Source organism: Electrona antarctica (genome assembly GCF_951216825.1).
Source record: "Electrona antarctica genome assembly, chromosome: 8".
Classification (NCBI taxonomy): Eukaryota; Metazoa; Chordata; class Actinopteri; order Myctophiformes; family Myctophidae; genus Electrona; species Electrona antarctica.
The window spans coordinates 15856842-15882966 of record NC_136789.1 but is presented as its reverse complement, the minus strand read 5'-3'; the positions used below and the strand labels follow the sequence as shown (position 1 = coordinate 15882966).

At 41.5% G+C, this 26125-nt stretch overlaps 2 protein-coding genes across 2 annotated transcripts in view; one reads left to right on the top strand and one right to left on the bottom strand.

The window, feature by feature from the left end:
• On the bottom strand, nt 1-22715 carry robo4 (roundabout, axon guidance receptor, homolog 4). Its single transcript, XM_079508607.1, has 19 exons — nt 22418-22715; nt 20340-20663; nt 18564-18721; nt 18074-18194; nt 17428-17566; nt 16694-16821; nt 16146-16261; nt 15689-15920; nt 14419-14540; nt 13786-13960; nt 13173-13373; nt 12994-13036; nt 11969-12087; nt 11422-11754; nt 10799-10894; nt 7919-8075; nt 6325-6555; nt 3814-4163; nt 1-2127 (listed from the first exon to the last, which is right to left on the bottom strand). The coding sequence occupies exons 1-19, from the start codon at nt 22476-22478 to the stop codon at nt 1943-1945; spliced, it is 3291 nt and encodes a 1096-aa protein (XP_079364733.1). The 5' UTR covers nt 22479-22715; the 3' UTR covers nt 1-1942.
• Nucleotides 10643-26125, top strand: part of LOC306928470 (homeobox protein PKNOX2-like) — a 126525-nt gene continuing 111042 nt past the window's right edge. The window contains exons 1-2 of the mRNA XM_079508608.1: nt 10643-10759; nt 13204-13388. The gene's annotated coding sequence lies outside the window, so the exon portion shown is untranslated. The remainder of the gene's footprint in view (nt 10760-13203; nt 13389-26125) is intronic.

Genomic DNA, 26125 nt, shown 5'->3' with positions numbered 1-26125 from the left:
TCAATAATTTAGGGTTCATACAAACCAAAGCCCCGTTGTCAGGAGGGACATCAGCGATTTAGCATCTTAATCCAGTTAGAGATTTTTATTAAACAAGGCCACTGTGGTAGAAACTACTTTGTCTTCAAATATAGTCACATGCAATATGTAGCCTAATATGGCAGGGAATAATAATTCTTCAGCTCAGAAGGACATGTGGTACTCAACTGATGTCATGCTGAAATTGAAACCTACTGTATTACAAACCATGAAACGTGTTACATTGGATTGCAATGAAGTCAGAGCTTTCACACACATTAAGTCATACAAAGTTGTAAAAGGGAAAACTGCATCACTTTTTAATATAAAACTATAGCCTACTTATTCCTCAGTTTAAAAAAAAGTTCATGAGGCCTACCAGGTCTAACATACAGACCCAGCAAAGAAATAAATGAATACATTCGAAGGTTGTTGTTTTTTTAGTCTGACTAAAATTCAAGTTTTTCAAGCTTTCAATTAGTTGGTTGAGAAACCACCACAACACATTATCAAATCAAATGTTGCTACACATTTTTGAAGGTAGGGCAACAGATGTTTGATATATTCTCATAATCTCATATGATAGATATATTCTCATAATCATTCTTAAATGAGAAGTTTTGAAAATGTGACACTACAGCTAGCAGAATGGAATCGCAGTGATGACATCCCCAGTACACATTATTGTAGCTTAATATTAGCATGAATACAAATGGTAAATATATAGCATTCAAATCCAGATATATTGCAATGCTGTGGAAGCCTTTATAGTATTGTAAAAGGTTAAATTAAATGTATATTATATCTTATTTGTTCAGGGAATTAAGGTGAGTTTTACCAGTGTTATATGACTTCTTCCACTTCTGACATCACACAACATCGCTCAACTGGGGGTGCTGCAGATTTAACTATTCACACCCCTTTTAGTAACATGTAAATCATATTTATTTATTAGAATTCCATATTAGAACTTGAGTATGTTAATTCTTTTGCACATTTGAATATCCAGAATTTAAAATTATCTGTTGCCCTGCCTTTAAAGTTAGATTTGCCTAACATTTACTGGTACGTTTATCAAACATTAAAAAACAGTATATAATATCCAAACATGCAGACAAAGCAATACAATAATATAGACTGTAGAAATACTAAACAAAAAGAGAGCATGTGTTGTAAGATTCTTTAAATAATGTTTCATTATGTGGCATATTTACACTGACTGATAAAATATACACATTTGCCATGATAAAATTCTCTATTTGGTAGGACAGCAGCCCATGTAAAATATTCAGCATATTGTGTGTTTCAAGCTGATGCTCATGTGTACTCATAGAGGCTAATAGAGTAAAGTATTTCCTTAAGAAAACACCTTTCCCCCCAAATGACTTCTCACAGCCATGAGTTCCTCTGCCTTTACAGCCACCTCCCACAGGAACTGTCGTTATTCTCTTCTCCAATAAGAGAAGACGGGAAGGATCACATTGCACAGAGAACAGACACAGTGAAAGTCGCCTGAAGGATGTTAAATAGCAGGTGGTAGTGCTGCTCTGAGGTAAATAGGCTTAAGTCTTATTGCAGCTAATGTAGAACAACAGCAGGTTTCATATCTGTAGAGCAGGTGTCACAGAAACACTGAGGATCCGGTTCCAGTTGTATCTCAAATGTAGTAAATACAGCTGTTATGTCTGCACCACTGGGACACATTTGTGGGGAAAAAGCCACCAGTCTTTAAGCCATAAATCACTAATGACTAATTTATATAGTTGTTTCCCGTGCTGACAATGGCAGAACTACAAGCTCAGAACACGCTGCGATTGTATATCTGCCATTTTCGGTGCTGGACACTGTCATACGATGGTCAACTCTCACGATGTCACGGTTGTTCCAGTCTCCTCATGTCGTTGACCCTGTCCTGCCTTGGTTCCTAGGTGTCAAAGGGTGTGGTATTGCGTGTTCCGTGGTAATGGGCTCTGTACTGGGCCTCCATCTCCTCAACCCAGGCCATGTTCCAGTCCCACGCTGGTATGGGGTCCAGTTCCCCGACTGACTCACCTTCTCCACTGAATGGAGGATACAGGGCACTGAGGGGCGATGCCGGTGGAGAAAAGTCTACAACAGAGGGAAATTTTTAAATCAACCGATATAACTGTACATTTAACCCTGTATACCTCGTTAACAGGTGTCCCTCAGAACTCTATACTTCCCCTCCTTTTCTTCCCAAATAGCCTTCCTATACTGTAGCTATATCTACAAGCTCACTTCCCGTGGCTGACCAGCTCCCTTGAGATTGGGAGGTCAGGGTTCAATTTCCTGGAAGGGTCATACCAAAGGCTATAAAAATGTGACACAATGCCTCGATCCTTGCTTGGTAATCAAAGCATGACCTGGTTTCTCATGCTTTCTTGCACTGACCAACGGACACTTTTTTTTGTTTGGCTCTGCACTGTTAACTTTATTTGTCTTGTTTTTCTTATGATGATGAGACGCAGTAATACACTTTATTATGACGCACTGATCGACTATATATATGTTTTTGTTTATCCTTGTTTGCACTGTTTATTTTGTATTTCTTGATACACCTTGCTCTTTTCCTTCTGCATTGTTTCTTCTGTATACTACAGTACTTTTTTTTATCCTATTATTGATCATTACAAAACATACATTAACCATTTCAGCCCAATACATTTGTCCATTTAAAAATAGCCGATCTACAAGCTCACAATGCGTCGCATCGCGTGAGCCAAACGAGAAATGTGAACGAGAAATGTGATCCCAAACTAGTGAAAATAGCAGATCGACAAGCTCCCAACGCGCAAAGCTTGTAGATCGGCCATTTTCACTACTACTTTCAGATGTAGTTCTTATGATTATTTTTTCTTCGTGAAATCATTGAATTTGTTTGAATTCATGTTGCTTAAAAAAAAGTGAAATGTGTTTTTTTTTGTAATAATTGAAACCAAAAGTGTAAGAACCAAAAACTGAAAACCCAGTGTTTGGGAACCAGTGGTGTAAGACAGGGGTTCTCTTTTGGTTGGGGACCCCCGGAAATGCTTTGGCCATGTCTCGGGACCCCTGCCCCGCCCCCCTCCCCACCCCCAATACAAACTGATTGCAAAAAGAACCTTAATAATAGAGAAAATATATCATAAATCTCCTGCCCTATGGGCCACATGGCACAGAAATTGTTCGTTCCCAATGCTCCATGTACAGTACTTTTAGTATTTTTGCCAATGTTTGCTGAATATTATGATGCGCAGGGATGCTAGGATGAAAATTCAACACAAACAAGAGGTCTAATAATCCCTGTGGACCACCTGACATGTTTTCCACGAAAGAAAGCTCCTTGGGCTAAAAACGGCCATAGCTGTTTAACAAATGTGATGAGGTCAGCACAAATTTAGCCCAATGAGTGTTTTTGTGCAGAACTAATGCTTGGAATGGATTCAGAATCATGAAAACCCCCTAGTTTGACAGTGAAAAGTCACATGCTATAATGAAATTTAGAAAATATTTGCCTCATATAGGATGTCAATGGTGGCCATACTGTACAGGCCATTTTCAAAACTTCAACATGTATTGAAGATACAAAATCAGCTGAGCATTATTACTGGTGGTGAGCTAGCTAGAGCACTGGTTCCAAACACTGGTTCGGGACCCATTAGTGGGTCAGACACATTTGTATGGGTCATGACTTGAGTACAAATTCCATTTTCCTTTCCTACATCCTATTTTTTTTTATAGAAAAAAAATAATTGTATAAATCATTTTCAAACAAACAAAAAAACAAGTCTTTACCTGAGAGGGAGGCTCCACTCATGGACTCTGCCGCCACAGCCAGGACGCGGGCGAAATTGGCATCGTTCATGTAGGAGCCGTCGGCCGAGCTAATGAGGCTGGTGCGGGCGCTGGCCATGTCGCCCTCCATGACTGAACCCCAGCTGTTCCACAGCGAGCCCTCCCATTCGCTGTAGCAGGAAGAAGGCGTGCTCTGGATGCGGGCCCGGCGCGACACGGGCGGAGCGGCCTCCTGTTCGTCGGCGCCGGCAGTGTCATCCTCCAGCTGATCTGAGGGGTGGGGACCGCAGATGTAGCCCATAGTGGGGGAGAAGGGACACGACGTGGAGGGAGGCTGCTGTTTCAGGGCACTGAGGGGACAGAGTGTGACAGGATGGTCATTAAATACTCTATCTATTATACATTTGAAAAGGTGTGCCCAAAAGGTGTGCCCAAGCCAGGAAAATAAAGTCACCAGCTACTACGTCACTGACACGCTGCAACACGCTGCAACACACACTGCAACAACACACTAACACGACACAGCCTTACCCTCCGCGTCGATCCACGGCTATCTCCTCATGTCGCGCCGCACTTCCACACTCAACAACACCCGCGTAAAAACTGGCATTGCACTGCCACTACAGCCGCCTCCCGTCCACACTCACAAACAACATCAATATCAATAATAAACACAAACACGCCACAAGCACCGACACCCCCGCCTAATTTGTTGCCAGGTCTATGAAAACAACCCCAGAAAAAATGCCATTCAACACGCTACTTACAACTCGCTTACAATTCGCGGACCTGGCAACACTGCATCCTGTTTTCCCATTGGCTACGGTTGCTACAACACGCATTTGCACTGCATCTTGGGAGCAACACAGCTTAATGTAGGGGTCACCGATTGCTGTGCTACATCCCCCTCATGTTCTCACCACCCCGTTCGGCTACACCACACACACTAACCTACACAATTCTCCACATGCAACACAGGGCCCTTATTGGCTAGCCCCCTCACATGGCGATCCCCACGCAACACACACACCCACACACACACAACGGCCACGTTCGGAAATATCGCACTGAGCGCACTGTGCAAATGCAATGCAAACTAATAGGCGAGTGTGCTTCGGTGCGGTATTTCCCAACGCGCCCATCTCATCGACACAACGCGCGCAGTCGGATGCCAAGGTCTTCCGCGCATTATTCCTTTCCCAGTCTCACCACACCACGGACTCATTGTAACCTCGCATCAGTGTCACTGCAGACACGTAATCACACTGTGGAGGATTTGTGACTGAGTGACTGTGTGTGTGTGTGTGTGTGTGTGTGTGGTTTGATTTCAGCATGTTTTACACTGCACAGTTGCGCAGTGCACACCATGGGACAAATCGGCTTTTCACCCCCTGCCACTGTGCCCACAAACGCATGTACAAGAGGAAAACAATCTAAACATTATATACTAACGTCAGCATCGGGCAGATTAACACACACAAGCGTTATTAGTTGAGTTTTCTTATTGAAGTGCCTCTGAATTGTAACTGTGCGTTTATGTCAGTCAGCGATGCGATCCGTTGTTATTCAGCCACGCACGGACTGGAGAGAGGCGACGTGTTTCTCTCCCTTCGGCTCATGTAGCCCTCATTGTAACTACAAATATTGTTCCCGAAGAAACAATGTGGGGTCACTGCAATCCAAAAGATTGTAGGCCTACTATAATGCAGTCAAGGTCCCCACAAAAATATACTACAGTATGTTCTGCTCCATTCTCAACATCTTTTGGTTTCCAAAAACAGTAACTTATTGTAAGTAAACCAAAACAGTAAAAAGCAGTTTCATGTGTGCTTATTTTAATTTTATTTAATTTGCTTTGATGTGAAAATAAAATACAACAAATAATAATAATACCCATCCGTTAATACATGTGAAGGGCACAATACTGGGTTTAAAAACACAGCTGAAACATGAAGTGGAGTCTGTCAAATCTCGCAATTTCCTTCTTCCCATTGCGCTGCAACGGAACTAGGATGAGCCGCCCGAAGGGCGGCGAAATTCTAGTAGGTTACATTTAAAAACGTGTGCTTGTTTACATGAGCTATTGCAGTGGTTCCCAAACAGTTTGTCATACATACTGTAGGTGTGCCGTGAGATTTTGTGACAATCACACATTATTTCTGCATGTTTTGTTTTTTGTTGTCTCCACCAGGCCGAAGGCATGGGGAGAGTTTTGCACCGTGTGTGTGTCCGTCCTTCCGTCCGTCTGTGTACAGCTAATATCCGGCACCGTTAAGAGCGTCTGCTAAATGCCTGAATTGTAAATTGTAGGCCTATATAAAATCCTAAAAAAGGGAACAATTATGAATGTAACCACTTTCAACCTGACATCTCTATTTTGGGCATGAATGAATGAATACAGCCTTGAGATTTAGACTTGCCCATTAATGTGCTTTGGGCACGAAAGGTTTGAAAACCAATCAGTTAGTAAGAAAATCTCAGATTCCAGTCTGGCCTCTGTGTTGACCTTACCCACGCCTCTCATTCTTAGGGCTGAGCTCGAGGTACTGGGAAACTTCCTGTGATGTCATCGATGCCCCTTGCTCCCGGTCCAGTGACATGCGGTAAGAGGCAGTGGAAAAGTGGCTGTAGGAGGGACAACCGATGGTGCTGGGGGTGTCAGGGGGGCTACGGTGGCCTGATGCAGGACACGCCGAGCGAACAGACCCCACATCCACGGTTAGCTTGGTAGACCGGCTGGAGCTGAGTGGGATGCAGGAGATTTGGAGAACATTATGACTTTATCTCAATTATTCAAAAGTAGTATGTGGTTCTTCACCAGAAGAAGTATCAATGACTCTTGTCTCAGTTGTCTGTGACCTATAGTGAAGATGAATACATTGAATAAGCTAAATTAACTACAACCAGAATGAGAATATACTCAAAAAAATAATTGTAATTAGTTACTTTCCACCTCTGGTGTGTGTTCACCTAGTTTTATCCAAATGATGGTCTTCAAAAGACAATAAAGTGGCCGCACACACACACTGGTAGCCCAAGTGCCAATATTTTATTCTGGACAAAGATGAATGAAAACGGCCTGGGCCATGGCTCAGTGGTCCAGGCACCTTGGCTGGTAATCCAGTCTGGCAGTGTGCCGCAGGTTCGACTCCCGATCCCAACGGCCTTCACTGCATGTCTTCCCCCCATCCCATTTCCTGTCAGCCTACTGTCTTTCCCTCCATAAAATATATAAAATAAAGGCGAAAGCCACAAAAAAAAAAGATGAATGAAAACCAACGTTTCGGCAGGTAACAGCCTTCTTTGGGGAATTAATGTAGTTTTTTATGACATACCCGACAGGATTTACCAACCCATCGTCAAAAAATAAAGGTGCCCTCTTTTCCTTTGAAAAGTCAACAGTCTGTCTCGAGAGACTACCTGCTACCTAACCTTCCCCTTCTAGTTGTACAAGTCAAGGCTGCCTCGATCATGTGTTCCTGTTTTTGAATCTGATTCTGTATTTTTTGGAGTCGGGTCCACTTTCCTGTTAGTGTTATCTCTTTTCCTCACATACTACAACCTTTGCCTCCCCGCACAAGCAGAGCAGTTCATCTCCCGAGTCCCGACCTGGACGGGAATGTACAAGCAATGTGGGAAAGCCTCCTGCGTGAATCCTTGGCCTTGAGACTCGACCTCGGAACGTGTTTTGATTTTATTGAATGAAGCAAAATGAGCATTTTGATGTTCCCTTCTTGAAGGAAACAGGTGGCTCAATTTCATATAGACTGTGCCAGATGGATCAGTCAACAGCATTCTGATGTTTTAAAGGTGCAAGGTACAGGACAACTAGCCTGGCTTTTGCCAGACACAGAACGTGAATCCACGTTATGTGTCTGGCAAAAGCCAGGATACAGGACATCGTGAACAATGGACAGTTAAGACGGAAAGATGAGTCTTGTGTGTGTGTGTGTGTGTGTGTGTGTGTGTGTGTGTGTGTGTGTGTGTGTGTGTGTGCACTGTGTGTGTGCACTGTGTGTGTGCGGCCGTGCGCATACTGTATAATCCAGTAAATCCACCCTCCATAATTGTGAGCTGTAGGTGTATTAATCTGCACATGTCTCACCCTTCCTCGGAGGTGAGGCTGTGCGTGTCCGTGGTGTCGTCTATGGGTATGGGCGGTGGGGTGGGCAGCATGTCGACATAGTGGAGCGAAGTGGAGTAATGGAGGATGCGGGGACTCCGGGTACTCCGGGGAGAGCCTGCCAGCTCTGAGCGTCCACCTGCAGGGGCCACCACAGACACCCGGTGCACAATGTTAATGTTAATACCCATATCAAATATGCACACATGTTAATACAGTGGTGGAAAGTAACCAAGTACACAAGTATTGTACTGTACCTAACTTGAGTACAATTTTGAGGTATTTGTACTTTAGTGTTTCCAGTTTCCACTACTTCCACTACAGTTTCCAGTTTCCTGTACTTTTACTCCACGATACATTTATTTGAAAACTTGAGTACTTTGTAGATTTTGATTATTACTACAAAACATACAGTAACCACTTCAGCCCTATATACAGTTTGGCCATTTGACAAGTGTCGCAAAGATTTGTATACATTTGAAAACTTGAAATGGGACATTCTGCATTGTTACATAATGGTATTATGTTAAGATAATAATGTAATATAAATATATATTTTATATTATATATATATTATACTTATCTATATGCCTATGCATTCATGGTTGGAGAGTGGAACACTGATAGGCCTCACTCAGACCTTTACTGCATTGCTGTATGCTTGTTGGATGAATGTTGTGTAGTGTCATGGCCGCCCCAATGCATTTCCAATGGAGGTCACATGGTTTGACACAACATTTGTGTTGTGTGAGGGGGAGGGGGCAGTCGAAACACAGCTGAAAGCCATACAACAGACCATGTGACCTCCATTGGAAATGCATTGGGGCGGCCATGACACTCATAACATTCATACAACGCTGTAAAGGTCTGAGTGAGGCCATATCAGCTTTCAGTCTAGGGCCTCACTCAGACCTTTACAACAGATTGCTGTATGCTTGCTGTATACAAAGGGTGTGACACAGCTTACCCCAATGCATTTCCAATGGGAGTCACATGGTCTGACACAACACTTGTGTTGTATGAGGGGGAGTGGCGCAGTCGAAACACAGCCGAAAGCCATACAACAGCTTGTAGTCCAAAATGTAGTCCTCAAACCATGTGACTTCCATTGGAAATGCATTGGGGCGGCCATGACACTCACAGCATTCATACAACAAGCATGCGGCAATGCTGCAAAGGTCTGAGTGAGGCCTTAGTCCTGTTGCCATGTGTGGGAGACCTACCTGTTGCTCCAATCGAGCTGGACCAATCGTCTGCCTGTCCCTTTACTATTTAAACAAGTGTTAGCACCTGTGCTCACTGGCAGTGTGTTAGACACTGTCCATGGAGATGGTGGGTGTGTGGTCTGAATTCTGGTGCCCAAAGGTTTGGTGTCACCATGTTCTTGACCTACACCCTCTTCTTGTCTTTAGTGTTTTGTTTTGTTCTGCAAAAGTTGAACTCGCTAGAAGGCATGTTAAAATGAAGAGTTTCAGGGCAGCCTTTGGCTGACTGATTGTCCGATTACTGCTAAGCAGTCTGACTTGATGTGATTGTTTTGTAGAGCTACTGGCACCAGCTTTTTGTAACAGTCACTTTTGATATAGGCTAGATTAGAGTAGTACGATTATAATTGATTTAAATTGCCATTTTTATTTTATGTTAGGTAAGTGGGTGTGTACTTAAAGTTAGGTTAAAAGTATTTTTGATTGTTTATTGATTTGTGTCAGGGCTTATTTTCTGTTTAAGGTCATGTCCATATATTGTAAATCATGGTTGTCTAAAGAGTACCGACTTCTAAATGTAAAATTCATGTTAACTTGTACTTTAAGTTGACCTAAAAGAGCCAATAAAAGGCCTATAATAAAACGAAACTTCACTTGCCATATATTGCATCCTTTACCACCCCTAGACATTTAAGGATTGTAATATGCATACTTTTACTTTTGAGGTACTTTTTGATGCCAATACTTTTGTACTTTTACTCAAGTACATTTTGAATTCCAGACTTTTACTTAACAGTCTTTTTTACATTGTAGTACATTTTACTTAAGGCAAAGAATTGAGCACATTTTCCACCACTGTTAATAACAAGCAGTCTCGTACAACATGAGCAGCATCCTGTCCACCCATTAACCATTTCCTAAATAGTTAATAATAAAAACCAAAAAGCCAACCACAAGTGTGCACTTTCTAAAACGTTATGCTAGTTACCATCTAACATGAATTGTTTACCCCTCTCACACATAGCTTTTCCATTTATTTTGTTGTTGGATGTACAGTATAATGCTATACCTTCTATGTCATTTATATATACATATAAAGTAGTTTCCCCTGTAATTGCCATGGTGATGAACTTGATTAGATTCCTTTATGACCTTGATCATGAGCACCTGCTTTGGCCTAGAGCCCTAGAAACATGTCATGTCAGTGGTTCATAGATAGGTCACAGAAACGTTTGCTACACTTTGAGCACTTTAATTGAGCATGGAAAAATAAAAGGGAGAATATTATTGTCTTAGTCTCTGTCTAAGTCTCTGTCTTCCTTAAAATGTGCAGCAGAGGATAATGCGGGGAGAGGCACAGTGTTTAGAATAATAAAATAAACTGATTTATGGGATAGACTAAGTAAAGTTACTGAGATTAACAGAAGGGGGTGGTAATGCAACCATTTGGATGCCAAATGCCATAAGACCCCACAAAGAAGAATCTTTATACCCTAATGCTCATGTGTTTGAGTCTACCACACCTGCAATCAACCCTGAACTAAGGACAAAGAAGGGTGCAACACTTTACCCTGGACTCTCACACGCCAACACATTCATGCACACAGTGGATCAGTAGGTGAGTAGAGTGAACTGACAGAACTGTAGGTGAACGGACCTGGTGGCAGATGACCGAGTCTCTGTTTGTAGGCATTAGACACGTATGTGTGGTTCCTGGTTGGCACCAAAGGCACGCTGTTGACTGCATGCAATTCTAGGGGAGAGAGAAGAGTTGTGAGTGTTATCCTAAATGGTAAATGGATTGCATTTATATAGGAATACCGTTCTAGTTTCTCTGTGCCTTCAAAGTGTTTTGTATTAATGCCATTAAAGGCCTGATATTGCCTTTCTTGAAATACTCACACTGAGTTTCAATTCATATTCAATTAATCAGAGATGAATTGAATATGAAGGACCCCACTGGAAACAAGCCATAGGATTTCTTGGGTTTTTCCTCTTAGCAGACCTTGTATTATACTGTACTTTCCTGTGCTTTTTTCTGTTATAAGTATAAAATCACTCAAAAACAGGGTTAAATACTATCTTATGTGTTCACATTTCATGAACATGTAACACAATGCTTCAAGTCAGCCTTTTAGAGTTTCTCTCATCACTAAGCCACCGGCCATTTACTTAAGAGTTGCTAAAGCAGTAACAAAATTAACAGCTACTCGTAGATATGGAGAGAGACAAGACATGAGTGCACCCCTTGGCATAGGCTTCCTATCTGTAGTTATTCACCTTGCTTGTTGTGGTTCTTCTCCCACGATTCTCTTAGTATGCCCATCTTGGGCTGGGAGCGAAGAGCCTGTTTCCAGGGCAGTGCCTCGTGGCAGCCAGAGGCAGGGGTTTGGGAAACGGGTTGGGAAGATATGCGGATGGTTTCAGTGCCATTCTGCTGCTGGGGAACCACGTTGTGGGGCATCTTTGGGCGCCGGCCAGGGCTGTTAAAGGTCTTGAGACCGTTCCCTGTCAGGTCCACGTAGAAGGTACCGTAGACGCCACAGCTGTCAGGCACGATGGGGACCGTTGAGTCAGCACAGCTGGGGTCCTTCTTGGCTGTGACAGGCAGACCTGTGAGATGGAAAGTGTGTGTGTGTGTGTGTGTGTGTGTGTGTGTGTGTGTGTGTGTGTGTGTGTGTGTGTGTGTGTGTGTGTGTGTGTGTGTGTGTGTGTGTGTGTGTGTGTGTGTGTGTGTGTGTGTGTGTGTGTGTGTGCACGCACATAATTATTTATAGATATACACACACACACAATCATCCAGTTATACATTTTAAACGACACTCACTGGCACTTCTGGTGCTTGGACTTTGCTGAGTTTGGACCCACAGGCCCTGGTGGTACTTCTCATTGGAATAGGCTGGTCTCCATGCTCCAGACATCCATGGGGAGTCTGGTGCTGCCATCCTGTGGGGAATAGCAGGCTATGTTACTTGAAGTCAAATATAAAGATGTGTGGTCACAGCATCCTGTGACACTTTAAACTGAAGGATGTCTTCATTGTAAAGCCTGAAACATACTCCACACAATACTGTACTCAACGGTCTAGGTAATAAACCAACATAGGCTTATATTTGTTCCTATAACCTGCTATTATTCTGAAAGAGCAGAAGAGGACACAAATCCAAGACGACGGCTTCATTCTGTAGTTGCCTGCTAGTATAGAAAACATCAATGCTCGTGCCACATTATGATTTTCTGGTGAAACAATCCAGAATGCAACATGTGAAATCAGTCTTGCGTAGCTTGTCAATCCACATTGACGTTCTTGTGTTGAGTATGTTTCAGGCTTAACAATGCAATTTGAATTACATTGTTCTCACCTGGTCCACCAAGCTAAAGGAGGAAATGTTTCAGGTATCACAGATAATTGATAAATCAAAGTGAGGGCAATCTATGATTCGGCTGTAACTAACTACAGTTGCATTACATTGTGTTCATAGGAGGGAAAAAAGGAAAAAATCAATTAGGGAGTTATATTTCTGGTCATTTAGCTTTTTGTTGAATGACTATACAACAATGATGTAGTAATGCATCAAAGTACGGTGCTTTAAAGGTCACACAAAAAGAGTTGCCATCTTTCCAGTGCTCTGGTAGATGTACTGTACATACAAAAATAATATTGGTATATAAAGGCTTTTAAGACAAACTACTCTGAAGTTGAACTCCCAAATGGAAAATAAAGAGAAATTTTGTTTACATTAAATCATTTTGGCAGTGATATTTGAATTTAATTTGAAAAACATGAGGCCAGTTTAACCAATGTATTTCTTATTACTGTACCACTCCCTTAACTGTGCTGTGCTTGTTTACCTGTGTTTTATGATGAGGTCGTCACTGGCCAGTTTGTGTAAACCTGAGAAGACGAGCACAGAGATAATAAATTTAACTCTGGGGTGTACTTAATGTAACCAAATACATATGCACACTCCGTTACAAAATGAACACTTTTCAGTGCAGAGTTAAAGGTAAGCTGCCTCCTCCGTTTGTACCTTTAGCTTTCCTCCTGCTGCCTGTTCCCAGGTGCCTTGGCCTCCCGTGCCGTCGGAAGAAGCAGATAGCTGCGGCCATCAGGAAGCAACACATGGGGGCGGCAACACTGCCAATGAACACTGGATCTCTGAGCAAGGCCAGGACCGGGGACTCCTCTCCACCATGGCTGTCTGACTGAGCGGAGCCACCTTTCACAGGATCTGAGAGCCAAGGAGGTAGGTGTGAAAAGGTCTGTTTTATATATGAAGAAATATATAACTATCACATATCTACAGTTGCTTGATGTGGTCTCTGTGCTTTTCTGTTGAGATATTTAACCCATTTTGGGGCGGGAACCCCTTTTGGTGTATGCTTTAGCTATTGAAAAATAGCAGATCTACAAGCTCATAGCGTGCCACCGAGTGGCGCGCTACAAGCTTGTAGGTCTGCTATTTTTGAAAAATCGAAGAACGACTGACATAAAAACATAATTTTTTCAGAAAACTGTCAGGATTTAGAAGACATTTTTAGAATCTGATCTCAGGTCAAAATGGGTTAAAGAGCACAGGTCCAACGCAGCCGGCTGGGTTTAAATATTTTATGATGAATTTGATACTATTTTATAATCCTAACCTATGATGAAGCCACGGGGTTCACTCTTTGCCCCTGTCCCTGCTCCGTTGGCAGCCGCCACAGTGACCCAGTACTGTTTTCCTGGGGTCAGGGCGACAATGTCCAGACTGTGTCGGCCACTATCCACTGTCCAGTTGTGGTACTGCTGCTGACCCACTGACTCCATGCACCACACCTGGACAGGCAGACAGACAGACCAGCAAACATATATAATAATCAAATTGAATTCAAGGAGGAAGGATTATGTATGCTCGCGTCAACAAATACAAACTCGACTAAAATGTTAGGGAGGGACTAGTGGAGAAGAGATCCAGTTTATGTTTGGTTGCACTTGGGTTTTCCGTTCTGAAACAAGCAGATGTACAAGCTATGCATTGTGAACTTGTAGATCGGCTATTTTCAGCATACAACCAAGTCTAAAATCAGGCATTATGAAGCCATCAAGGCCCACCAACATAGATTTTTGTCGGGAAAAAAACAACTGTAAATGTAGTCGATTCAAATCTTATGATATTTAGTCAAACTAAATATCTAAAACAAACATTTCAGATGACTAAAGTGACTAAAACTAGACTGACTCGTTGTGGAAAGAACATTTGTGTATTGTTGTGTACTGTCGGTGTGGCTCTGTACCTGGTAACCCTGTATGATACCGTTGTGAGCGTCATGAGGTGGAGGCTCCCAGCTCAGATGGACTGTGTTATTTTGCTCAGGGTTTATCGTTATAGAGACCTCCCGCGGTGATGCACTGGGCACTATGGGAACATGGCAAGGGTCACTCAACACATACAGTATCACCTTGGGATGCAAAGTGTGAAGCAATACGGATGTTTGCAGTGGTGGAAAGTAAAGTACATTTAATTAAGTACAATTTTAAGGTATTTGTAGTTTACTTGAGTATTTCCAATTTCCAATACTTTTACTTCTACTCCACTACATCTAAGAGGCAAATATTGTACTTTTACTCCACTACAATTATTTGATAACTTTAGTTTCTTGTTACTTTGTATATTTTGATTGAACCACTTCAGCCATACATTTTGGCCATTTACAATGCGTTGTGATGCATTTTTAAAATCAACACCCATGTGAAGTGACTGAGGGGCGCTCTTATCATCATACGTCATCATACTTCGTCTCATTCCGACCAATCACAATTTCTGTCTTTATTCTTGTCTTGTTATCCTCTAATCTCATTCTGGCCAATCAGAATTTGCGTCCTCACCACACTCAAATCTGATCATTCATTGTCAATGGCATTCAATGTTTGTGTTTACACAAACACTCAAAGCTGGCCATTCATTGTCAATGGCATTCAATGTTTGTGTTAAGACAACGTTTGTGTTTACACAAACCCTCAAAGTTGGACATAGGAGGGGCTAGCGCCCTTCAAAAAGTATACATTTGAAAACTTGAAATGAGACCTTCTGCACAATGGTTACTTATTTTTTAATATATATATATATTTTATCCCACGATTTTGCAACCCATTTTTTCACCCAGTGTCATTTATCTAATGTAATCCTGGGCGCTACACTTCCTCTGCCAACCTGGGGGAACAGTTGACTGACCTCAGCTTCCTTCTATGCATTTTCACCTTACAGAGGGGGATTTCCCCGGCCGGACGTAGCACGTGGAAGGAACACGTTATTCCGACCAGTTCCTTTCCCCTCCATCAGGCGCCCCGGCTGGCCAGGGGGAGGTAGTTTTAGAGACCAGGATCAATGGTTACTTTCTACTTTTGGTACTTCAAGTACATTTTGAAACCAATACCTTTGTACTTTTACTACAAAATTAGCCGATCTACTAAATGTATTTTCTACATTGCAGTATTAATACTTTTTCTTAAGTAAAAAAATCACACCCGTGTGAAGTGAGGGGCCAACGCTGAAACATTTCTCACCTGTCTCAGGCACTCTCAGGTGTCTCGTGTTGCTCTCCCTGCCGTACAGGCTGCTGCCGTAGGGACGGACTTTGAACTCATACTTGTAGCCTCTCTTCAAGGGGCCAACCTGGGCCTGATAATAAGGCAGCGTCACTCTCTTTGCTGCCCAGTCAGAGCTGGCAGGCAGCAGAGAGCGGTAGAGGACCTCAAAGCCATCGAGGTAGTGGGGCTCGGCCGGGAGGGACTGCAGCTGTGTAGCGAGAAAGAACACATGATTACTGTCAGAAGAATTGCACGACGGCTGTGATAAGCACGCACTTTGTGCAAAAGCTGCTTTTACAGCATTTATTTTGTCAATTTGAAATGAACAAAATACTCTGAGACAAGTTACAAAGACGGGAGGCATTAACATCTTCGTGCGATCACGTAGAAGCCAAACTATACTAAAGATGCACAGTAAGCACTGTCCCATTACCTTCCACTGTACTTGGGACATGTTCGATGCAGGGGCCATGATGGTGACATTTTCCAGTTCCACCCGCAGGGCAGACAGCTCTCTGTGAAGATCTTTCAGTTTGGTGTTGGCTGCCTCTGATAACACAATACACTTAGTTTTAGAAACGGCAAATAACCTAATTGAACATCATAAACTGTCACCCTGGCCGATTGTATTTTCTATTCTTACATTTTCAAATTTGGGGGTAAACCTTTTAGTTTTGTGAAGTGGATGCTTCACTCCAAGCTTTCCATATTTTGTGAGGCCCTATGTATTGCGTAAATAGTTTTATAGTTTTGAATGAATGAGGAGCCAGAACAGGTGGCCAACATTACTATATTTTTTAAACGGCTCACATCACACACTATTCAGGGTTTAGGCTACAGTCACATTTCTGAAATGAATTTTGTCCACCAATGTGCATCCTGGGCAGTGTTTTGGTTGTATCTGACTCTGGCAAGTGGCAATCTTAGCTTACCTTATATCTTATCAGTGACTGCATCCAAGTCATTAACAGCAGTGCTTACCTTCAACCAGTAGCTGTGCACTGGCGGTGACTACACCCACGTCATTAACAGCAGTGCATGTGTACATCCCAGCATCTTGGGCTGTCACATAGTGGATTTGGAGACTCTGGTCTGGGTTCACCAGATACCTGCACAAATAGATACATTAACCAATGATAAAAGAAATAATGACAGATGCCAGAACATTTTCACCATCTCCGCTAAGATATACTAAAGTTACAATCTGGGTCCAATGCAATATAACTAACACATCTGCAGTGGTTGGAGGTGGTCTCCCTACTATTCCATTGAGAAATGTAGACCCTTTTGTTGACAAAGTCAATAAAGTTATTGGAAGCAGATTTGACCGTTCTTTTAGATTGGATGCTACATGTGTCGCCATCTTTATTGTAGTTCAGACATTGTTGCAATAGAACTGAGCGGCATTTCCAGCACTCTGCTCGTATGCTCTTCTTACCAACTAATGCTTCTACCAGTCCTTGTTACATGAATAAAAAGTAAGCACATGTAGTATTTCACTACTGGATATTCATGAGATATAGTTGAGTTTGAAGTTGAACTGAGCTTAACTCTCATGGCAGATGGCCGCTCCCACTACCTTGATCTACTTGGGGTTTATTCCAGTTAAAGGGAAGTTTTTCCTTGCCAGTATAACCAAATACTTGGCAGGGGGGGGGGGGGTTAGCACTATACATTTATTTATTAAAAATGAATTTGGATATGGTTTGTAGTACCTGCCATTGGGCAATGGTCCCTGCGCTCTGCTCCAAACCACAGCAGGTGGCGGGTCCCCTTTGGCTTGGCAGTAGAATTGGGCCGACTCCCCAGTCCGCACTGACATGTTCATTGGTTTCAGCATCAATACAGGCTTAGCTAGAGAAGGAGGTTGCAAGAATTTAGTTCTGTACTGGTGGGTGGGTATTAACTGTTGCTATAGTTTGTACCACTTTATGCTTGTCGAATGTTTAGTATTATTGACATGTTGAAGGTATACTGGCTTTGCGATTGCTTATTAGGACCATTGTTTAGGACGGTAAGCCTGACACAAAAGGATTTCTTGTAGGTTCTCAACCTGTGGATCACCCACATGATGGTTGTAACAAGGACCTTTGAGACCTTTTTTAATACCTCTAAAAAAGAATAAAAGAGAGGCTATGACTACATCAAAAGTAATTAACAAACTATACAAATGGTCAAACATTGGCCAAATTGTCAAATAATGTAAGAGACAAAAGAACATAGCTGATATACAACACCTCACAACGTGAGCTTCTAGATCTGCCCCCGCCCCCCTCCTCCCCTCCCCAGTACAAAACAGCGGAGAACATAGATAGATCTGTACATAGATAAAACAAAAACACATAGTGCTCTCATCCTCACCCAGCACAGACAGCCGAGCAGCCCTGCTCTCTCTCACTCCTCCAGTATTGGTAGCCACACAGACATATTCCCCTGAGTTGTATCTCTCTGCAGGGGCTATGATCAGCTTTCCAGTCAGCTCCTGGAAGACAGGATGGGATATACAATGTGCTTTTTGGCAAGCACAATGTTGGGCGATTGTGCATATACTGTATTGAGCTTAAAACTCAGAGTGTAGAAACGGAAAAAAATAATAATTGATTAGTTTTACTGTATGTAGTATGAATGAATGAATGAAACGCTTTATTACGAACATGTTAAAATTCGACAACAAAGTCAAAGAATTAAAATAAGTGCAATTTAAAACAAATAATAATAATAATCACAAAAAAGTACTATGACTTCTTGTTTTCTTTACACATCCAAAACGGAGTAGGAAGAAGTATAGTACACCAAAGGTGACACAGGTGACACAATAGAATATAAGTTCAGGGCAGGCCGAGGGTCTTACGGTGTAGTGGTGATCAGTGCTGTTGATAGGACGTCCATCCTTCCTCCAGGTGACATTAGGTTCAGGGTGTCCCACTGGGGCGGCACAGTTCATGACGGCTACCTCTCCCTCCGCAACCACCACATCACTGGGTTGAACCTTGAATTCGTCCCGTAGCACTTTATTGTGGAGAAGAACGGTTGGTCACACAATTTAGTTGTAGCATTGGCAATATTGTTATTCTATTAATTTATTAATATTATATGTCTTACAAAACAATGCTATATATTCTATAAATAACATATAACATCAATATAATCAACCCCACATTGGAATCTGATGTTGAGGGGCCTCTATAGAGTGCACCTCCTAAACAACTAAGGAGTAGCACAAATGTGGAAAGTTGAACCATATACCCTCCACCCCCAAGCTTCCTCGCTTCCTGGCAGCTGCAACCCACTACTAAATTAGATGCCAGGGGTTGACACTACGGTCTCAGAGGCACTTGCCCGTCAGGCAAGTACAGGTCATGTTCTACTTGCCCAAATGCCGGAAAAGTACATTTTCCATTATAAAATTATAAGTAAAATTTGCTGTTGTTAAATCAACAGAATGAAACAACAGAATGAATGTAGCATTGTTCTTCATAAATAGCCTACAATATTTCATGAAGAAGATGGAATGCACATGCCTGTCGGGCAACCTGTAAGCAAACTCTGCTTGCCTGAATATTTTATTTACTTGCCACGGGCAGTCGGGCAACCGTTGGTGTCAAACCCTGTGCTACTGCTGTTCAACACATGGCATGTAGTACAGTAGTGAACGCACATTGACTTTTATTACAAGTTTCAAAGGCTTTTTTAAAGCCTTTTATCTCATTGATTGCAGATGACTCTCTAATGCATACATAAACTATTTGATACTGGTGTTCCATCTAAATCCTGGGAACAGCATTTAGCATGGGGCATTTTCTTTTTCTTTGTTAACTTTTTTGTGTTGCAGTCTTAGGAAAGGACTCTGTTGTTCTGGTGTGTTTACAATTTACAATTTAGGCATTTAGCAGACGCTCTTAATCCAGAGCGACTTACATTAGGCAGGAACAAAAGTATGGGAATACATCACATATATAAAATGCATTTATCAAGAAACATGCGTAAGCTAAGAACGTAACTAGAACATATCTATATAATGACACTATACATATTAACTATACATATATACTATACTATGCTATACACATGTAAGCTACTATGATGTGCTATGACTATATACAATACAATTATTGTGCTGTCTACATGACATGCTATAAGTCTGTTTCAAATGCTATCTAAGTCTAAAAAGTGCTATCTAAGGGGGTAGGATAAGTGCTATGGGCCATGATGGAGTCTGAAAAGGTGGGTCTTCAGACTACGGCGGAAGATTGGGAGTGATGCCGCAGTTCTGACTGCAACGGGGAGTGCATTCCACAGTTTTGGGGCCACGCTAGTCTTATCCATTGGACCTGCATGGACCCAAGAAAGAATAGCAGCATGTGCAGCACCTCAAGGGGATTCCAATAAGTAAACACTGAGGGTCAGAGGTCAACCACCAGCATTGTTTGACTCCCTCCTCTCAAACAAACATTGACATTGGACCTCTGACTCTTTCACCACAAATACGTGTGTGTCCCACATTGCTCTCATCTTCTCTCTGAAGTGATAGAGCTGTATCTATCCTGGGTTTTTCTTTTCTCTCCAGCTCATCTCAATCCTTATATCCAATACACAATAATCCCTCAGCCAGTTGCACAAGTCTTACCTGCAATATACAATGAAGCGTTGCGACTGGTGGCTTTGCCCGCACTGTTCCTCGCCACACATGTATACACGCCTTCGTTTGACTGGCCCCTCCTTCCTCCGTCCACACTCAGGAAGAAAATGCTTCCTTCTGATAAAACGATTGCTGTCGATGGCGATTGGACGTCCATGTTCACGGGTTGGCCATTGCGCAGCCACTCAATGGTGGGCTCAGGATTTCCCTCTGCCCGGCAGGACAGTGTGGCAGGATAGCCTACTTTCACCACCACATCAGAGGGATGGTGTATAATGCGCGGTGGAACCTCCTCTGCATGTACCCTAGAACCTAAAGAAGGGATATGGTATTGGTTATATAGTTTAACATGTATCTAGTACGGATGTTTGATAACAGGTGGCTGTACAGGCGTGCATGCTTATGCTGCATAATAAGGTTAGAAATGGAGCCAAAGCAAGTGAACGTCAGTCTCCATTAAAACCAACGGCCGTTAGGCTGCATCTGGAACCATGTGGTTTTGTTTTCAAGTAAAAGGCTGTAGTTAACTCTTTATTTATGTGGGGAAGCACCACACCCAAACAGCAGCCCCCTAGAAGTAGGTAGCACCATCCCTGCTTTCATTAAAGTAGCTTTTTCAGAATGGCAAGTGGCAACAAACCGTATTCAGTGCTGCTACCCCAACAAACAACGTCTATTTGCAACCAACAGTGTTGGAATGCTATTGTTTGAATAGATGACCAATTTCAAGGAAACGGGGGGGACTGAGATCAACTTCCTGCACAGGACAGGAAACTTGAGCTCAGTCATCCACAACAAAAGCCAGTGGAACTCCCTCATCAACACCGTATCCGGAACAGAACAAAAGATCGCATTTATACAGGAATTCCACTAAAAGTGACTTTTAGGCTGTCATTATGAGAGATTAAGGACACAACATTTACCATACTTGTTTACTTTTTTATGTGTCCTCACTCTTGGGGACAGTCTTATTAGTCAGTAACTAATAAGCATGCAAAGAAAAGCATACCATTTTATGTTTTCATTTCAGAAATGTGACTGTAGCCTATATTTTAAATGAATCCATGTATTAAAATGCCTAATTGATGCAGTCATCATCTGTGTAAACTGTAAACTAAATGTGTGGCCCAGAAGTGAAAATCAAAATAGAATTGTGGTTGTGATGACTTTCTTTTCCCCCCCCCTTTTTTCTTTCTTTTTTGAAGTCATCATTCAATGACCTCTTGGTCTGCCATTATTAGGACAGGGCTGTTGACAGCATCCTGATTTATTACAGCAACAATCACTACACAGTCAACTGTGACATTTTTAATGTTCAGTTCAATAAAACACTCATATGTTAACAAACTATGCAACCGAGACAGTGGTGGTGAGATTCACAATTTGACTAATTATCATTTTCTGGGACCTGCTTCCCCACCCCAATATCCACTTGCAAAATGAGCTGAACTATCCAAAAGTGACAGGCTGAGATTTGTGGTAGTTAATAAACAGTAAACACAATCAGACACACGGCAGGACAGGTGATAGCCTTTTCAAGACGTAGGGCAAGTGAACAACCCAATCTATATAGAAGTGTCTATTTGTACGTCTCTAAATGTTTTGATGAATTGAACATGGTGGACCCTCTTGTAAACAAGTGTAATGCTTAATTGGGTCGTCCACTCACAGTTAACAGTCTTTGTATTGAGTTTGTGCTTGAAATGTACTGTAATTCTGCAAACTGTTAATAAATATTTCAATCAATCAATCAAAACATCTAATCAAGTCGTAAGACTTTAACATAACAGGCATGCCTCATGGTATGCACTTTAACATAATTGTGTCAATGTCAAAGCAACAACAGAGCATAAGTTGCCCCAAGTCTTGCCCCAAATATTTTTTCAAGTAGCCTATTTTTCTTAAAACACCACAAAAAAAAACTCCCAACAAGAACCATATGACAAAACTGTTGCTTAGCCTATTTTTAAAAAGAGGCGAGCCATGCGCTATCGAGGCTGAAATGAGATGAACATGTTTTGTAAAAATAGTAGATACACAAACAAAATGAATACAAGCACACGTACCTTCTGGGCTTCCAATGATCCCCCATAACGCCACCATTCTAATAAAAACGCTTCTGGTCATTTTAAGTAGGCTATAATGTGTGCATAAGAACAGCTATGGTTGCAGCGTCGGTAACGCGCGGCGCATTTACGCAATAGATGATACTGTACCATGCCAAATTCAAACAGTCTCAACTATCTGCTAATACACCAGAGAGCCACATAATTGTAAATTCCGACCCGGCTGGAAGTGTAATGAATTCCAGGTTGTCTAAACGTACGGAACAGACGTCAGTCTAGCGCCAGCTCAGTTTGTATGTTTTTGTGATGTGACCAACAGCTGCACCTCTGAGTCTGAGGATGATGCAGGTTTGGCGGCAGTCTGCAGACAGTCAGTGTGTGAAGTTAGTTTGACGTTGGACAGTCAAGCGGCTGAGCTTAATTCTGGAAGGTGGAAGGAAGCCGGCCCGGCCGACACCTTCAACCTTTTCATTAAATATAGCCTTAACGGTGCTGTAGGGCTATGTGATATTCTTTGGTTGAAACGAAAACTTTCTTTGATCGTAATCATTATAGTGTTTGTTCACTGTTCAGTAACAGTGCTCTCCCAGGCTCTCCATCCCTCTCTCCATCTGGTTTAGATTGGGTTGGGTTGGGTTGGGTTGGGTTTATAATTTACTAACAGAAAATAATAAAAATATACATGCTCAGGTGGATTAGCCTACTTAATGTTATATCCTTAATGTTTTCTTCCCCCTTTTACCTCGATCCTCTAATGATTTCCTGTTTTTGGCTAGAACTTAGAAGTTTATAGAAGTGTGCAATTACTGTAGAAGTGTAGGCTACGCCTCTAAATGTTATGATGAATTGAACATGGTGGACCCTAGCTATTGTAAACAAGTGTAATGCTTTATGGTGTCGTCCACAGTTAACAGTTTTGTATTGAGTTGTGCTTGAAATGTAGTGTAATTCTACAATCTGTTATTAAATACTTCAATCATTCAATCAATCAATCAATCAATCGAACAATAGGTGAGTGCGCTCCCGGTGCGCATTTCCGAACGCACCCTATAGTGTTCGCTGTTTGGTGTATTTGTTTCCTCACTTCCACTTTTTATTTATCCTATGTGTTCTCTCTCCTGATTGGATGAAAGTGGTATCCCGACAGACATGTAACTTGTAAATTATGTTCTGTTTATTGAAGAGCTGGAGAGACCAGACATAGGTACTGAACAACATTCCATATAACTTGCTTACTATAGGAATACACTATAGTTAAGGCTTATTTTAATTCATAAATTACTGCACCGAAAAGCTCAAATTTTGAAGACCTTTGTGAAACTGTCTTTATCCAGTGACAAGGCCACCCTTGCAAAAAGTGTCATTTCAACAATCTGACTTCAAAACAAGGCTATTAACTAAATCCACATATTTCCTTATCTCAGAACTCAATGCTTTTGAATTATTTTAAATTATCCCACTGTGTAGCCTACTTTAAAAGTAGCCTGCAAATGAAAAAGCCAAATATTCAAACATTTATTATTATTTTAAGTGATGGAAAGTATAGTATAATACTGTTGAGATACTTTTGTGCTTTATACTTGAGTAGGCTATTTCCATTTTATGATTTTTCATCCTCTCCTCTTCAAAGGAAAATACAGTAGGCAATGGCATACTTTCTTCTCTGCTATAAAAGCTTTAGTTACTATAGTTGCTTTTCAGGTGAAGATTTGACAATTGATAATATGATTTCTGTTGGTGAGATTTGATGTAGTAGGGGAAAAAGCAGTCCTGGGACAGTGGCAACTCGGGTTGAGTAGACTAGGGTGTTGTTAATCTTCTCACGACCCTTCAGATGTATCTGGTGATTATTTGGAGGGACCTGACCCCTATAGTTGGCAGTCACTGGACTAAACTATAGCTATTGAAGCTATAACGGATACAGGATATGTGGGCAGAACTGGGCACCTTGGCTTGGACACCTGGTGACCTTGATGTAAAATTGGCTCTTTTTTCGAAAATGCTAAAAAAAATAATATTTGAAAAAATGGTTAAGGAATGTAAAGTAGGCCTATACATGATGTGAACATGCACGGTACAGTATCAGACTTCAACTCAACTTCATTATCCTTCAACTTCTTTTTTATGCCCCAAAATGACTGGATATAGATGTTGTGGCAATTTGTAGCAATTGTAGAAATATTAGACCTAAATTGTCAAATGTTTAAGCATGTTCTAATCATGTATACTTTACTTTACATGAGACCATTTTTCAAATATTCTATTTTTTAACATTTCGGAAAAAATAGCCAATTTTACATCGAGGTGCCCAGATGTCCAAGTATTTCTTAATTGCCGTACTGGTAATTTTACGTAACCACTTCAATCAAACCTTAATGTCATTAATATAGGCAAACATTGTCAGAAATGGCACACACAAAAAAAGCTGATCTACAAGCTCTGAATAGTTGTCAGTTTAGGTTGTGTAAACATAAGTACCCATTCCATTTTTCAAGGTGTTGACAATCCAATGTCAATTTGTGGCTGCAGTTCTGTCGACACTTGCAAGTTGCAAGGAGACAGGAAATTCAGACTCTCAAACCTTAAAACAATTGAAGGAAATGCTACATCTTTCTCAACATCTAAGGAGTCTACACAGATGCTACATGTCATACTGTACTGTAGTTCAATCTATGACTGGACTTTGCTCACCATAGCAAGTCTATATTACATATATGCACGTATAGTATATTATAAAAGAAACATTTAAAAAACACTCTTCTTACTTCACTACACATATTATTTGGGGTAGGTTGTGGTATTTTTTTTTCTTTTTTTTTACAAGGAAAATGGCAAAGTAGTTCCCAATGTAATTGACTTCATTATGTTTTGGCATTCATGCCTTCTTCAGAATGAATAATATATGCTGCCATTCATTACAGTCGCCTTTGTTTAGAGTATACTCGCATCGTAAAGAAGTAAAAAAAAAACAATGGGTTTGAGAAGCTAATAGTAACTTAACCCAATCATCCAAGAGCCATAGCAAAGCAGGGGCAGGCCAGAGAAAAGTGAACTACCACTAGTTCATTCGTAGCAAAGGCACACATAAATAAAGTATTGTTCCGTCAACTGGTCATTGTGAGGCCCAGAAAGGGCCGGGGACAAATGATGGATGCTTATATTGATCCAACAAGTTGGGCTAGATGGCCTCGGCATCGGCCAGCTTTCAGTGAGCAACAAAGGCTTTAAAGAGTATGAGGGATGAGTCTGCTCAACACAACCCATGGGAATGATGGTGGGCTGAGATGTGCCCAGGGAATGAACCTCTTTCATGCTCTATAGTCAAAGGTCACAAGTACTATTGGAATGGGCAGGAGGGAGGCATGAAATAAGGGGGCAAAGAAATAATGAATCTGTCAGCTGTAGTAAGGAATGTGTAAAATACTGACTTAAAGAGTAAATTCTTTAGTGTTACTTGACTGCTTGAAAAGCACTTGTGTGTGTGTGTGTGTGTGTGTGTGTGTGTGCTACATAAACAATCACTGCCAACACAAATTATTGCTTTTAGGTAGGCCTACTTGGTATAAACTAATTATAAAAAAGGAAACTTTTAGCCAAAGCATGCCCGTAATTCCATTAAGATTGTGATAAAAATATTAAAGTCTGAAGTCTCTGACGAATTTTGAAATGTCTGCCACATTAAACAATTAAATTATTATAATATCAAAA